At 39.2% G+C, this 17,056-nt stretch overlaps 1 protein-coding gene across 3 annotated transcripts; it reads left to right on the top strand.

Moving 5' to 3' along the window:
* Window positions 1-12,283: 12,283 nt before the first annotated feature.
* LOC104219493 (beta-glucosidase 18-like) lies at window positions 12,284-16,534 on the top strand. Of its 3 annotated transcripts, none has more exons than XR_011401117.1 (12): window positions 12,284-12,639; window positions 12,742-12,808; window positions 12,908-12,966; window positions 13,069-13,144; window positions 13,830-13,904; window positions 13,996-14,083; window positions 14,174-14,426; window positions 14,510-14,625; window positions 15,113-15,386; window positions 15,483-15,585; window positions 15,726-15,825; window positions 15,978-16,067. XR_011401117.1 is itself a non-coding variant. In XM_009770185.2 (12 exons), exons 1-12 carry the CDS (start codon window positions 12,490-12,492, stop codon window positions 16,405-16,407), a joined length of 1,593 nt encoding a protein of 530 aa, XP_009768487.1. In that variant the 5' UTR covers window positions 12,287-12,489; the 3' UTR covers window positions 16,408-16,534. The 3 variants fall into 3 exon arrangements, 2 of the variants coding, with proteins under 2 accessions (XP_070007090.1, XP_009768487.1); XM_009770185.2 differs by lacking the exon at window positions 15,726-15,825 and adding an exon at window positions 16,185-16,534 and having other exon boundaries at window positions 12,287-12,639; window positions 15,978-16,086; XM_070150989.1 differs by lacking the exons at window positions 12,908-12,966; window positions 13,069-13,144; window positions 15,726-15,825 and adding an exon at window positions 16,185-16,534 and having other exon boundaries at window positions 12,286-12,639; window positions 15,978-16,086.
* The last annotated feature ends 522 nt before the right edge of the window (window positions 16,535-17,056 follow it).

Below are 17,056 nucleotides of genomic sequence, written 5' to 3'. Positions count from 1 at the left end.
CAGGTAATCAAATAAACACCAAAACAAACTTAACGCTAACTCAGGGTTTACAGTATTGACAGAAAAATCGGAACCAAAACAAACTAAACATGAAAAACAGGTAGAATCTATAGGAGAACAAAAGAAAAAGGGAAATATTACCTCAGGGATTTGAAATCAAAACTGACTCCAACTCGAACTCGGACTCGACCACTTTGGGGTTGAATGGACTTTAATCGAAGTGTTCTCAACTGAGAACACCTCGGTTAAAGTCTATTAGACCCCGATCCTTTGTTGATTTGGACAGACACCCATAAAATTGAGTTCTAGGGTTCTTGGTGGTCTGATTTGGGATTCGTTCAGTTTTGGTCAGATTCGAACGGGACCAAGGTCATTTAGGGGGTGAGGGAGGTCAGGAGGTGTCGTGATGTGAGTTTGGGGTTGGTGGGTGTAGATCTGCTTGTTGCTCGAATCTTCGATTGAAGATTCGAGAAGTTGCAGGGTGATTTGAGGTAAACGGTTGGTGGATTCGTGTTCAGGGTGGTTGGGTGTATCAGGGGTGTTGTTTTGGTAGTCATCGGCGTCCTTGTCGCCGGGTTTACGTTGAAAGGGAACCAGGGCGGCTGCTAGGGTTTCGAGGGGTTTGGGATCTTTTCTGAGAGAGACGAAGAAACAGGGTGGGGTGCTTGGATGGGGGGCGGGGTAAAAGGGTTAGGTTTATATATGAATTAGGGGTTTAGATCCTGGCCGTTGGATCAGGTGAGATTGATGGCCAAGATCTATTCACAGGAGGGGGACGATGTCGTTTGGGTGTAGTGGTGGGTGAGACCGGGTGTGGGAATGGATCGGGTTAGGTTAATGGGTCTAGGGGAGGGCCTGGATCCGTTGGATCAATGGGGTTGGACGGCTCAGATCAGCCTGCCTAAAACGGCGCCGTCGAGGTTTAATGAGTGACCTGATCGGGACCGTTCATTTGAATCAGATCAACGGCTCAAACGAGGATGCTGATACGGCGTCGTTTGGGACCGTGCCTGGGCAGCCTGGGTTTGGACTGGGTTGGGGTAATTGATTTGGGCCTGACTTCCATTTATATTTCGGCCCCATCCGAGTTCTTTTCATTTTTTCACAACTCTTTTCTTTTTCTTTAATTACCAAAATTAAACAAAACTCCTAAATAATTAAAATTACACACATATTATTTAACACCTATTAACACACAAATTAACATTAAATAAAATCACTCAATGACAAGAAACACACATGCATGTATTTTTGGTTTTCTTTTAACCAAATTATGGCTAATTAATTTCTAAATGTACCATTAATTCCTAAATGCATGCAACGTATTTTTGTATTTTCAACTATTACAAGGTGAGCGTTCACGGACAAAACAATTATCAAAATGTCAAGTATATTCTCAAAAATTGTGCCCGAAGGTAACTTGTTTTATTTTATTTTATTTTTCGATTTCTTTTGGAGTAGTTTCCGTGAAGCAAAAATCATGTGCTCACAGTCAGTTTTAGTTTTTGAAGTATATTAGGATTTTATTTTTATTGTTGCAATTCTATAAAATCAGAAAAATAATTACAAAATTACAAAGTGGAAAATAAATAGACAAAATGAAATAAAAAAAAGGAAGGAAATTGAGTGAGAGACAAAGGGCTGGCAAATTTTGGGCCAATTTAAAAGAATTTTTAGGCCCAACGCCTTAAACCCATTCCAAATCAGCCCAGCCCAAGTCCCCAACCCGGTCCTCCTCCCAGTAAGTCCAAACAACGTCGTTTCCCCATCATCTAACCACGACCGTTGGATCTCATCAATCCAACGATCCAGATCTAACTAGGTTACCTGTATATAAATGTCCGAAACTTCCCCTCCCCCATTTGCCTCATCGTCCTCACCCTACCCATCCGCAACAAACCCTAATCCGTGCCGCCCTAAATCCCTCGCCGGCGGTGAATGCAACCTACGCCGTTCACCCCCAGATTAACACCATAGATCTTCCTCACTCTCCTCTTTCCATTGCACCCACTAGTTCCCCTCGAATAAGGCCGGAGCTCGTCAAATCTTCGATTGAAGTTTCCAGTCAAATTGAAGGTTCATCCAAATCATCCCAAAATCACACCACACAACCCCCGGCCCTCCCTCAACACCAATCCATGTTTATTTTCCTTCAAATCACTGTGAAACGGTTCAAGGCTTAGATCTGAGAATTTCTGGCCAAAACCCTAAACCAAATCTTTGTGATTTCGAACCGTAGTATCCTTAACCATGTGTTCTCTTGTAAGAACACATGGTTAGGGATGTTACACGTCAAAAATCTGAAAGGATTCAGACGTTTTCTGACTGGCCGGAGTTCCTTGTGCCTCTGTGAGTTTTTACTGTTTCTTTTTACTCGCATGTTTGAAGTTTTATTTACAGTTTTTTGTTCCGTTAATTTTTCTGTTAATTTTATGATTTATTTGTATTAGTTTTGTTCTGTCAATTGTTGATTAGTTCTGAGTCGGTATTTGTTTGAATGATTATGAGTTTATGGATTAAGAATTAGTTTCAGTTCATTTAATGTTGTTCATGTTAGCTTAAGCTTAGTTCGATATCATTTAGTTTGATTGAGTTAATATAATTGAACAATTGGGTTTGGTCAGTTGATTAATTGATTTCTGAGTGCTAATTAATCATTCTCAGTTAGTTTTAGATTGGATTAGGGTATTGGTTATAGCTGTTAAGGATGAGGGTAGGTTCAGTAACTTTGAGGAGCTTTCAGGGGTAGTCTAGGTATGGAAAAGGGCAGTTCTGATAGGAATAGTAATATCAAGGTATATGGAAGGGCAGTATAGGTATTGTATGGGTAGAGGAATACCCTAGGGTCTTCTAGAATGGGATTTTAGTGCACATTTCAGCACAAAAGGGGTGCTTACTTGCTTAGCAAGTCAAGAATAGGGGGACTAAACTGAAATAAGGGAGGGACTAAAAAGAAAATAAGGAATCTGATCTAGGCTCTTGGGGTTGCCTATAAAAGGGCATGAAATGCCTTGGGAAAGGGGGTTCTTCTTCTTCCTTCAGCTCTAAGATCGCAAACCCTCACAAAAGGCTCTCCTCCCTTCTTTCAAAACCAGTTAGTAGTTCCATTCCAGTATTCAAAAATACAAACATCAAAAAATGAAAAAATCAAAAACAATCTTACAATTTCAGTATTAGTTCTGGATTTCAGTTGGGCTTTGAGTTTAGCAGTATTACAAAGGTGTTTGGGTTCAGCTGGGAAGGCTAGGAGTGCATTTGAAGTTTGTTGAATTTATCTGTGGAGTCTGCCTGTATTTCTGGTTTTCAAAGCAATCTGCCTGTATTTCTGTGGTGTATATTGCTGAGTTTGTTGTTGTTGCTGTTCAAAGTAGCTGACTCCTCTCTTTCTCTCTATTTACATTCCAATTTCCAGGTACATTTCCCTGAACCTCACTGATGTATGCTCGTTGAAGTTGAAATGAAATGTTCAAGGGGCCTGTTATTCAACTGAAAGCAGTCTATATTTTAACTGTTAGTAATAGTGTAGTTTCCTGTTATATAACTGGCAGTTATGTGTATAATTAAACTTGTTCAGTAAGGTTGATTACATGTTGAATGTTGCATAACCTTGAACTGTTTGAAATGGGCATTTGAAATAGCTTTGAGCATAGGTATGGTCTAATTTGAAGGTTCATGCGAATTCAATAGTCAGAAGTAGCGATTGGATCTATGTAAATGACATATGAATTCAGGAACAGGTCTGATGACATTTAGCCTAGTTACTTATATTTTTTTTTCTTCGTTGATCATGCTAGTATAACAGAATGTTTGCTTGTGATTGAGGAATCGTGATAGGCAAACCTGGTTTGTTTGTTGGTAAATGGGTACTAAAACCAGTTAAAAATCATGAAACAAAACTCATTCACAATTGATTTAGTTCATTAAGGGTAGCAGGTCTTGATAGGTAATTAGTATGATAAATCGTTTAAGAATTTTGGAGTTCGCAGCTTCAGTTAAAATAAGGGTATGCATGGTCAGTGTAGTGACTCGTTGATATTATATCAATTGTTGCAATGGAAACATACCCATACGCGTTGGCGGGCCCAATCTTCCTTTGAATTTGGTTCTTAGTTTATTTCAGTGTAATTCAATTCTAGATTAATTAGTCTTTTAGAGGCACATAATAAGTAGGAAATCACAGTTACTTCAAGATTACTACTAGCCTTACCCAAATAAAATCACTAATTATGGGCCCTCAATGTGGTTGTTAAAATGATTAAAATTGGGAATGGCCGTTTAGCGAACTCCACGATCTTCCCCAAATGGTATTACGTCGGAATCTTTAAGCTCGGTTTTAATTAAAGTACTTTCTTGAACTCGGGTGCGCATTGATGCGACCCAAATCCAAATCTCGATGAAGTCGAAATGTGTTGACAATCACGGGCGCATTGATTGCGACGGGGTTCGAAACGCATTTTCACGACGTCGCAATTCTTTTAAAATAAATAATGATAAAAAGTGGTTTACGAATAAACAGCACATAAGCTAGCATGTATTAAAATCAGATAAAAATCAAATACAACAGTTAAGCGACCGTGCTAGAACCACGGAACCCGGGAATGCCTAACACCTTCTCCCGGGTTAAAAAAATTCCTTACCCGAATTTCTGATTCGCGGACTGTTAACAGAGTCATATTTTTCTCAGTTCGGGATTCAATCGGTGACTTGGGACACCATTAATCTCTCAAGTGGCGTCTCTGAATAATTAATAATTAAATCTCGTTCTGATTGTCCTTTAAATCGAAAAACTCCTTTGCGCCCTTGCGGGTGTAAAAAGGAGGTGTGACACTGATGCCCTTGAAAACTTAGGGTCTTCGATTGAAGACAATGAGGTTAACTTGTGGAGCAGTCGTACAAATCATGAGGTCGGTAGTAGAAGAAGGTCACGCCGAAATAAACTCCACAAGCTTAACCTGGAATTGGAGAAATAAATACGTAGAGTATTTGAAGACCGGGAAACTTCCCTTAGATCTAAAAGAATCGAGGGCCCTGGGCATATAAGCAGCCCGATTCAGCTTGTTTGAGGATGGAATTTTGTTCACAAGAATGTTCAATGGCCCGCTAGCAATCTGTCTAGGATCGAGAGATACCGACTATGTTCTAAGGGAAGTTCACGAGGGCACTTGTGGAAATCATTCAGGCACCGAATAATTGGTTCACAAAGTGATTATAGCTGGCTATTACTAGATCTACATGGAAACGAATGCGAAAGAGTTCGTAAGAAAATGTGACAAATGCCAAAGATATGCTCCGATTATTCACCAACCCGGGGAACTGTTGCATTCGGTCTTGTCTCCATGGCTATTCATGAAGTGGGGAATAGACATTGTTTGCCCTCTTCCATGGGCACAGGGTAAGGCTCAATTTATCTTATATATGACTGACAATTTTCTAAGTGGGTTGAAGCACAGGCATACGAGAAGGTTATAGAGAAGGAAGTCATCGACTTCATTTGGGACCACATCATATGTCGGTTTGGGATGCCATCCAAAATTGTATGTGACAACAGGAAACAGTTTATTGGCAGCAAAGTGACCAAGTTTCTCGAAGATCATAAGATTAAAATGATCTTATCGACACCTTATCACCCTAGTAGGAACGAACAAGACGAATCGACCAACAAAACAATAATCCAAAACCTTAAGAAAGGGTTGACCGATGCCAAGGGAAAATGGAAAGAGACCATGCCCGGAGTTCTTTGGGCATATCGCATAACTTCGAATAGTATCGGGCCACTCCATTCTCATTGGTATATGGCATCGAAGCTCTAATACTGGTTGAAGTTGGGGAGACAAGTATTAGATTCTGATATGCAATAAAGGAATAAAATGACGAGGCCATAAATATTAGCTTGGATCTATTGGATGAAAGGCGTGAAGCCTCCCTTGTTCGATTGGCCGCCAAAAAGAAACAGATCGAGAGGTATTACAACTGAAGGGCCAACCTTCGATACTTCAATGTCGGAGACTTAACGCTAAGGAAGGTCACACCAAACACCCGGAATCCGAACGAAAGGAAATTGGGCCTGAACTGGAAAGCACCATATCAGATTCTCAAGGTCACAGCGAAAGGATCCTACAAGCTCGGAATGATGAACGGAGAACAACTACCAAGCAATTGGAACGTAACCCACCTAAAATGATATTACTGCTAAGGTAAGACCCCATTTCATTTCCTTTTGTGTTTCGGACTAACACTTGTAGGTGATCGACAAGGAGCGGCACAAAGTCTTTAGGTCTGAAAGCACGCATTGTACTCTTTTACCCTTGAACCGGTTTTGTCCCAAATGAGTTTTTCGGCAAGGTTTTTAATGAGGCAACAGTGGATCGTGCTAACTTAGAATCAATGGCTGATCACAAATCGGTGTCAAAGATAGCATTAACAGTATCTGAGGTTCCTCTACAATCAACCTCGAATACCGGGGGGCAATACTCTCGGATATCGACTTTTGCGAGGAAATTACTTCATAATAGAAGGGTCTCTATAGGTAGGATTTGTTATAAAGGCCATATAGTCTAATGAACCGTGCCCTCATAGATTGCTCGAGCCCTAGCATAAAACATGTATGCATGTATAACTGTTATGCACAAGAATAAAGAGAAGTACTTTCCTTGCAATTATCTTATGTTTTAGAAAAAAATTCTCTTTACATCTGTTAAAAAATTTTCATACTTTCGATCTCCTAAAGGTAACGAGCTCAAGGGATGCTTATAACCGGAGTTTGAATGATCACTCCCTCACTCGGGGGCTGCCGTCCAAAAACAAACTTGAACGGCCCAAGTAACTGGGCCTCAGAAGCATAAGACCTATAAGGCAACCCCCAGATTTTAAAGGCCACGGCTACCCCGCTCGGGAACTATTATCCCGGGTAAGCCCGGATAGCTCGAGATAGTAAGTCCAATGGGAAGCCCCCGAACTAAAAAGTTACGGCCATATTGACACGGTTCGAAGACGTCCGAAACCCGTAACAAAAACTAGGCCTTCAAAAAAATTTCGTAACCGGATCTAAATGCTAACCTCGGCGAACTACGATCTCGGCTACTTACTTTAGGAAAAAAGTTTTCGATAACACCGAACCCCCAAGACGCCTTAAAATATAGTAATGTAAAGGCGAAGTTTGTTTGAACTTTCAAACATAACCTAAGTTTTTTTTTTGCTAAGGCATCCCGACCTTCATGAATACAAGTAATAAAGTAAACGGAAAATATGAAAGTCGAAAGGGAAATAAATCCTTATATATATTCAACAATATTTTTACAAAGGCCAAATTGGCCCAATACAAAAATCTACAACGGCCAAAACAGCCTAAAAAGATGCAAAAAAAGAGCAAAAATAAAAACAAATATAGGCCTAAATGGCTTGGTCCCTATCGGAGGCAGCATCTTCATCCTCGGGATATTCCCCATTTCTGACTCGCTTAAGCCTTCAGAATCTTCCTTGAGAAAGGCCAGCTTTCGGGCGCTGGTTTCTTCTGCTTTGGCACTCTCGAGTTCAGCCAGTACGTCGAAATTCTGAGTATGAACTCCTTAGAGGGCTTCCCTTTGAGATTGTCACTTTGCATGCTCCACCATACTTTTAGCCTACGCCTGAATTTCCTTGACGTCAATCTTGAACTGGGCCACTTTGGCATAATTCTCGGTCTTGGCCTTAACCACCTCAAATTTGGCCACCTCGAGTTCCTTGGCCAGATCCTCTTTATCGGAAATAGCTTAGTTCAATTGAGATTGAAGCTCCTCGTTTTTCTTGGCCAGTGCCAAGTTTTTCTCTTCTGAAGCCCGAAACTGGGCCTCGGTCGACTCTAGTTGTTCTTGGATACCTTCCTTCTTTGAGGCTAAGAGGTCCATATTTTTCTTTAACTCCTCAACCTCAGGCTGTATCGTATCTACCTGTGTCTGGAGATGCCCGATCTGTTTAAGCCTCTATCGGACCTGTAGGATCGGATTATTAGACACTATGTCCAATTCATCTTCACTATCTTGAAGTACTTGAATTACCTGCTCGTCCATCTCGGCATGTTGCCGCTTCTAACTCGTCCTGAAGCTTCTTACCGAGAAACTTGTAGGACTCTCTCTTCTTAGTACACACTCGAACCTCGGCCTCCTGTTGAATTGACTACTCCCGATATCAGAGGAAATTCTCATGGTGCAGTACCGAAGCCTGCAAGCATAAAGGAATGTGTTATGATTGTTTTCAACTTTAATTTTAAAATACATAATGAAAAAGACATTCGAAGTTACCCGATTCAATGCTTGTTGAGCTTCATTGAAAAGGCAGGGGATTTCCACCTTGTACATCACGGCCTGATCTTCTTCGGTCACCAAACACCGAAGCTAGCTAGCGACCCCCATGGGGGTAGAGAAAATTCGGGCATCCTCCAGGATAGAGAAAACTATCAACCACTTTCGGTCAGGGTCAATGCTCAGAACCGAGAACCGGTTAACTAACATTGTGCTCGAGAAAGACCCACTGGTTCCCGTCGATGGTACCTTCTTTGGCACCGGCAAGTCTTCGAGCTCAGCGACGTCCTCTAAGGCAGCACACTCTAACCCATCCAAGAAATTCTTGATATATACAGTCCCCTAAGGCCCCTCATAAGATCGACTTTCTACCATTTCGGCCTCATGGATCATGGCATCTAAGAATTGGGGAGACCCCCCGGTAAGGTCAATCGCCTTAAGCGTGTCTTTCGGGGCACTTTCCTCTACTTGAGGAGTATCAACCCCGATCTCTCTCTTGAACCACCTAGCTTAGGGTGGAGTGGCCTCACCCCCTTCTGGTTTGGGATCTTCAGGTAAAATTCCCTTATCGACCGCTTCATGTCGAGACGGTTCAATTTCAGCACCCACCGGTTTAGAGGTCCCTTGTATCACGACAATAGGCCACACGCGGGCTAACAGCTTGGATTGATCTTCTTCTTCTTCTTCGGACTCATCCCTTTAGATTGAGCTTGAGGATAGAGCATCGGCGCTTCCCTTGGGCTTGCGCAACCTCTTCTTCAGTTTTTTCTTTTCCAAGTTTGGGGAACTCAAAGCCCTTTTTCTCTTCTTTTTATCACCCTTCCTCGGAGCAGGGGGACTCGAGAGGCACATCCTCATCACCAGATAGAGGTCTTATAGCAATATCTTTGGGGATACCTACAAAAGAAAACAGAAACGATAATAATATGATAGCGCAAGGAGGAAATCAAACGTTATTGCATCAGAAAGAAAACTTACCACGATTACGGGCCTCTCACCAACCCTTCGACAATTCGCTCCATGCGTGATCGGAATATGGTCTCTGTGACACTAGGCCCTCGACCCACTCTTTGAATTGAGGAACTGCATTCGGCATCCGAGACACAACTGCATCACAAAAATATCGATAAGAGGGAAGGAAAGGGAAAAAACAATAAATAAAGCCTTTAAGGAGAAGATATACTTACGCTTCATGTTCCATTTCTCGGGAAATCGCATATCCTCGGTAGGGATAATGTCCGAGGTCCTCACTCGAATGAATCGGCCCATCCAGCCACGGTCCCGATCCTGATCTATACTCGAGAACGGGACCTCGGTGGCCCATCAAGCAAGTTTGATTAATCCCTCTCAAAATAGTTGGGGACTGTACAGGCGCATAAGATGATCGAGGGTGAAGGCACATCCCTCGATTTTGTTTACGAAAAAACAAAAAAGAATCACTATCCTCCAGAAAGAAGGGTGAATATGACCGAGGGTCACTTCATAACTTTTGCAGAAGGCAGTAATGATAGGGTCTAAGGGACCCAACGTGAAGGGGTAAGTGTAAACACTTGAAAACCCTCCACGTGGGTAGTAATTGATTCCTCAGGCGAGGGAACCACCACGTATTTATCGGCCCAGTTACAATCCTCTTTGACCTTGGAGAGGAGATCATCGGTAATTGTAGATATATACATCGAGACCATCTCACATCGACCCAGTACCGAAGAAGTTTTTTCGATCTTTAAATCAGCACTGATTGGGCACCCTCCTCGAATGAACTCTTCAGGGAGTGGCTCCGCGGAAGCCCATGATGAAGAGGCTTTTTCTTTCAGTGGAACAGTCTTAGAAGTTTTCGCCATTTTAAAGCAGAGATGAAGACAAGAAGAAAGTTACAAAAGGTTTAAGAAATTTGGACACAACAGTTGGAGAGGGAAGAGATTCTTAAAGAACAAAAGTAGAAGAAGATTTTTTGAACATAAAGTTTGAATGAGTGAAAATTGGGATATTTAAAGTTCCCTAATGATGGTTCAAAACCACTAGTGCCCAACCAACACTGACACACATTTAATGCCTTGGAGATTGGACCGAGGGGACATTTCAATGATCTTTTGTCGCTTATGTCATGATCTATCGGAACGAGGTTCGGAAGTTCATATCCTTTCTCGTCATCTTCTCTCCGAAAAATTAGGTGACTATCTGTATACAGTCAAAACCAGGTTCATCCATTGTTTGACCAATCATGGCTGAAACATGGCAGGCCAAAGCTCGAGCTCGGATTATATCGAACCAAGGCACAAAATTAGATCGTCGAGCACGTGACCTAGAGACCGAGCAAGATCGAGGAAAATTTACCGAGCCAAATGACGGAAAGCCAAAATATCCGCAATCGGTCGAGGATTAAATCTCGGCACGTATCAAGAAGAGGCCGATTAATTAGCAAATCATGAGATTCTTTACCTTGTATAGAATTGTACCATGAGTAGAACACCCCCATTATTTAAAGGGGTTCTGATCATTTGTAAGGCACATTGTGACACGCAAAAAGAAAGCAATATACTGATCATTTCTAGTTATTATTATCTTGTTATTCAGTTCTAATACTAGTTGAGACATTTTTTGACTCGATGGTGATCAAACTCAGAGGCTAAAACTGTTCAATTTTGTGGTTTGCATTTATTTTATTATTATTAATTTCAATATTAATTCATCTTCTTAATTTGTATCAAGTTATATCACGTATCCTTAAAACCGCGTATAAATTCAATTGTTTATTTAATTTGAAGGGTAAACAATTATTGTATTCGCTATCCGCTTCAGATACAACGACGAACCTCCATTGACAGGTGGTACAAGTGGAAAGAGGCTCTTTGAGAGTCAAAAAGTTTCGAAATTGTGAATTCAAAAATTGGATTTGATAAATTATTTTTTGTTTGAATTATGTGTTATTACAAATGTTTGGGAGTATTTTTTGAAGTTTATCTCAATTTGATAGAATCCAGTGAAGATTTGAATTGTTTTGAAACTCGAAGAAAAAAACATAAATAGAACGTGCATATTTTGTAAATTGTGATGTATAAATGGCGTGCAAAATATATACAACTAACATAATTGTATACAATTTATATATATATAGCTTTTGATCTAATTCTATATAAAAATAATTGTATACAAATTGTATGTAGATGGTAGGTTTTGATCGAATTTCATACAATAAAAAATTATAGTCTAAGTTATACATAATTAATAGCATTTGACCAGATTTGTATATTTTTTGTAAAAAATATTAGTTGTTTTCTGTAAATAAGAAAACCTAGCTAAAAATAGATAAATAAGTTTAAAATCTCGAATATATAAGAAAAAATTCCATACATAAACACCACTTTTATTGCCCCATATGGCCTTTTTATATTGTTCACTTCGGGTGGTTGTCTATAGTTTTACCATCTATGCATATGCGGGAAAAAAATAAATGGTCAAACATTCGTCACCTTTTCTTCTTGAGTAAACTTATATATATACTTTTTCTGGTGTGTTTATCATTTACAGTATAAAATTAACACGCTTCCTCCATCCCTTTCACCAATAAAATATTCCAAACGTGATCAGCGTTGCGTACCCATGAAAATAAGTTATCTCATAATTAATTATTTTGAGATTAGTTATTCTATCTTTCTATAAGAATAACAAAACACTATCATCCCGGAATAACTAATCTCGGGATTAGTTATATCATAATTTTATTCCGACCAAACGTAAATAAACTCATCCCGAAATTAATTATCCTTTATCTCTCGTATTAAACGAGCCCAGCGAGAAATAAAAACATAAAACGCTATCCCAACGTAGTTTATTGATGTCAAAGATTGGACCTGCTGTTTTATGTGGTTTGCAAAATTGCAATATTAGTAAATGAAATTATTTTACTGATTGCCCCTTCACGGCTTCACCTACTACTAATTTCAAATTGATGAATAATAACACTCCTAGTTGGAGTCTGGACCCAACAATTACAATAATTATATTTGAATACTGTGGCCCCGGTAGATGTCACGTACTTCAATATTCTCCTCTTGTAAGTTATGACTATTTTTGGTAGAGAAAATCCTGAACTCCATCTACCATTAGATTGCTGGTGTTTTTTGACGCAATTCACATAAACAGTTGTGTTAGTTAAGTTGGGTCTCAGAAAAAAGAGTTAGGTTGATAATTATTTCGAGTAATTAAACCCGAAATGAAGAGCACCAATAACAGTTTCAACTGCTTATTTCTTGTCTGTCTACTCCTACTTGTGTCTGTAAATTCCTTTGAGGAACAGCAGATTGTTAAGAGATCAGAATTCCCAGATGGGTTTCTTTTTGGAGCTACAACTTCTGCTTATCAAGTACTTTCTGCTCTTAATTATGCTCTTCTATTAGTAATATGTCAACAAAATATTTCACTTTCTTGATTCATCTAAAAAATGTATCTGAATCCTATGGTTTAGATTGAAGGGGCATTTCTTGAAGATGGCAAAGGACTGAGTAATTGGGATGTGTTTAGTCATACTAAAGGTAAATATCCTTTTCATATATCTTCTTGATTCCTAGTTTTTTTATTTCTTTTCTATGCATATGTACTGAGAAAGATTTTCCGCTTTTAAATGGTTTTAGGTAGGATAAAGAATGGAGATACTGGAGATATAGCGGATGATCATTACCATCGTTTTCTGGTTGACTTTCTGTTGTTTTTACCATACTTTCCGAAATAGCAAAATTAGTCCAAAGTTCTTTTAAAAGAAATAAAAGTTACTTTGTGATAACAATTATTGCAGGAAGATGTTGAGTTAATGCACTCTCTGGGGTTGAATTCCTATCGCTTCTCCATCTCATGGAGCAGAATCCTTCCTAGTACGCCCCGTTTTCCTTATCCCTAGCGCGTTTCTTCTTCCCTTTAATCGGATTACTTATTTCGTTTCAGTATTAGTGTTTATTCAAAAAATGGAATTTTAGTCAAAGCTAGAATTTAGAAGAACACGAGTTACTGATAATCAATAGAATATATAAAAGAGAGTAATTTGGATAGCAAGAGTATAATCAGGAGAAAAACAAGTAAACCAAAGTATATTCCAATAGTATTTTGTGTCCTTACAATTGATCAGATATCTCCTTTTTATAGGTATCTTGGAGATATGTGTTTTACCCAAATCATAATGAGGCTATTATGAATAATTAAAGACATTGAATGCTACGTTACATAATCATTATATTCAATACAAATTCTCTAACGTATTCAGCATTTAATGCCTGTCAAATTCTGTATCCGCACTCTTTACTATTGTCAGATTCATTCCTTTTGATTCTTGGATATAAATGACTTAAATAGGTACGGGCACTGAATCCCTTGAATGGCCACTCGTGCCTCTTCCTTTGTCTTTGCTCGTTTCTATTGCTGCTCGTGCCTCTTGACTACTTATAATTCTTTGACCATTTGACCAGTCCACGTGTCTCGACACGTCACCTTTATATATAAATGCAATTTTTCCCAATACAATTAGTATTTCTTATAAATTTTTGTTGTCATGCATTGTGATAGGAGGAAGGTTTGGTAAATTAAATTTTGCTGGTATTATCTTCTACAACAAGCTCATTGATTCTCTCTCACTCAAAGGTATAATATTTGCAGATATTTAGTAGAGATTTTTACTTTATAGATTCTTGAATGTTGTACTTACATTACAGAAATTGGCCTATAATTGCAGGAATAACACCATTTATGACTCTCAATCACCATGACCACCCCCAAGAACTCGAGGAAAAATATGGGGGGTGGCTTAATCCTCTAATGCAGTATGTTTCTTTTTGTAAATTTTTATGGTACATTAGATGGCAATCCTAAGGATGTGTATTTTTAATTGTTTCCCCTTTTATGCCCTATAGGGAAGAATTTACCTATTTTGCTCAAATTTGTTTCGAGAGTTTTGGTGATAGAGTGAAGTATTGGACCACAATCAATGAGCCAAATATGTTTGCAGAAATGGCCTATGTGAGGGGAGTGTACCCACCTGCTCATTGTTCCCGTCCTTTTGGCAACTGTTCAGTGGGAAATTCTGATACCGAACCTCTTATTGCAATGCACAACATATTATTGGCACACGCCAAGGCTGCAAAACTGTATCGCGAGCGTTTTCAGGCAAGTATCTGCTTTCACCTATTCACCTAACTCTTCAAATACTGTAACATGTGCTTACACAAATTTGATGCTACTATATGCAGTCTAAACATGGTGGATTGATAGGGATTGTTGTGCATGCATTTATGTATAAACCGTTAAGGAATGATGACTTTGACCGTGACGCTGCTAATAGGGCTTTGGTATTTACCGCTGCTTGGTAAGTCTTGCCGGGCTTAAAAGTTGGCCTTTAGCTAGCTCGTTCATGCATTGACAGTGGCATATTGGCAATAGGCCTTTCGTTACTCTACTGTGAACTCAAGCTTTGAGAAAACTCAGGAGATCATCATATATTACCTCAGATGTTAAAGTTTAGACTGTTAATATGTCAATTGCCCACTATCTCAGTACCTCTCTTTATCTCCTAACGTGCCTATATGTTTTTCTTGCCCTATATGGCTATTTTCTTTGATTTTGTTAACTTGGATTCCAATACCATTGGAGGCTCCCTTTTCATAGTAAATCTTTTGCTGTAACCAGGCAGTATTAACAATAAGGATATATATGACAGATTCAGCCTTTCATTGAAATTCTACTTGGCCAGTCTCTTGGTCCCAATTTAGCACTTGAAACTTGCGAGTGTGAAGTTTTTCTATTACTAGAACTTGCTCTATAAATCTTGATGTGTTGTTGACCTCTTATCTCAGGGTTTTTGATCCTTTAGTATATGGATATTACCCTCGAGAAATGCGCCAATATCTTGGAAGTTCACTGCCGAGATTCACCTCAGATGAAAGAAAGCTTATCAAGGATAGTATTGACTTCATCGGAGTAAACCACTATGGCACTCTATATGCTAAGGATTGCATATATTCGAGCTGTGTTTGTTCCAATTCTAGTTGTATTGCAGGTGGAGATCACCCTATCCATGGCTATCTCATTACTCTAGGAGAGAAAGATGGTGTTCCTATTGGAGAACCGGTACAATTTTTTTGTTCTTAATCCTAAATTTTGCTTTCCCCACAACCAAAACCCTGCTTTGTCTTCTCATGAGATGCTTTTCCCTGTTTCCCATAGACAGGAATGCCTCGATTTTTTGTCGTTCCTAGAGGAATGGAGGAGATTGTGGACTATATGAAGAAGAGATATCCTAACAAACCTATGTTTGTTACTGAAAATGGTGAATAATCGACCCTCATTCACCTTGTGTTCAATTCATTATGATTCATATTTGTACTTCATCTGTGCATAGTATCACCAGATGAGTTATTACTGATATCTCAGGTGTCTGGTCCTTTTTGTTATTTCCTTCAACTATAGGAGTGATATAGCAGTTGTATTGGATCGTCATTGACATCTACGTTCTTCTGAGCTAAAAACGGAATCCCTGAACCAGTCAAAGTATCTACCTGACTAACAAGTAGGATAAATTCTTAAATTAGAAAAATGTGTCATTTTGAGTTTAACTTCTTTTTTTCTGCCATCCTCTGGTATTATCTAGTCATGTTAGTTATGAGCGATTGCGACAGTGTGCTTAATTTGCTGAAAGCTGACTTATAAGGTGCATTCCAGGTTACTCTTCCCTAAATCCTACTACTGCACAAGCAGCTGAGTTACAGCATGATATTAAGCGAGTTGAATTTCATAAGTCATATCTTGCATCTTTGGCTCGAGCAATCAGGTAAATGTACTCATATCTATCATCATTTACTGAAACAGCATCTCACGGGCAAAACCATGAAATGAATGAAACTTTGTTACCTTTTATTGAATTGACAGGAAAGGTGCTGATGTACGTGGTTATTTCATTTGGAGTTTGATGGATAATTTCGAGTGGGCGAGTGGATATGAGTTGAAATTCGGTCTATACTATGTTGATCGCTCTACTTTAAATAGAGTTCCCAAGCTTTCAGCTAAATGGTATAGAGATTTCCTCACTGGCGAAAAAACAAGTAATGCAATTTCATTCAAGCATACACAAGCTCAGTTATCACACAAATAGTCACGCATGCATGCATAATCACACAAGAACAATAAATGAGATGAGAGCTCTGTAAAATTGAGAAATTCCAGATTTTTATGCATAATCACACTTACAGTAAATAAGATGGCGGTTTCTGATTTTGTTATCCCTTCTATGGATCTACTACCATTCTCCTCTTACATGCCACGTTCGTCTATGAAATGCAAAGTTATGGCAGAATCAGCGTCTGTGATTGCTGCAGCAATATCAGCTGAGGCTCTCCTTTTAGACATCAATAGACGCAGAATTGGTCAGAAGGTGGGAAGGATAGATCCCTTATCTTCTAAAACAACTAAGAGGAAGATGATTAAGACGTTATTGCGGCTAGCATTTAAGCACTTGAGAAATTATCTAATCTGTTGGCACATGCGCATGTTGTCCAGCCAAAGGCCCAATGGCCTAATCCTATTCTCTTTTGGTTTTCATTTCTATTTGGAATTGGATCGGTTTATTTCTATTTTGAGTGGGTTTTGGCTTTAAGAGAAAGCACCACTCATGATCTATAAATAGGACAATCTTGGAGAATTTTTCTATGCTCATTGATACAAGTCTTTGAAAGACTTAAGCACATAAGAGTGGTTTTTGAGAAAGCTTTCGTCAAGAGAGAAGAGAGAAGAAAAATATTTGT

This window comes from Nicotiana sylvestris, chromosome 7 (assembly GCF_000393655.2).
Source record: "Nicotiana sylvestris chromosome 7, ASM39365v2, whole genome shotgun sequence".
Taxonomy (NCBI): Eukaryota; Viridiplantae; Streptophyta; class Magnoliopsida; order Solanales; family Solanaceae; genus Nicotiana; species Nicotiana sylvestris.
Note: the sequence above shows the minus strand (reverse complement) of the source record. Positions and strands in the feature narration are given on the sequence as shown.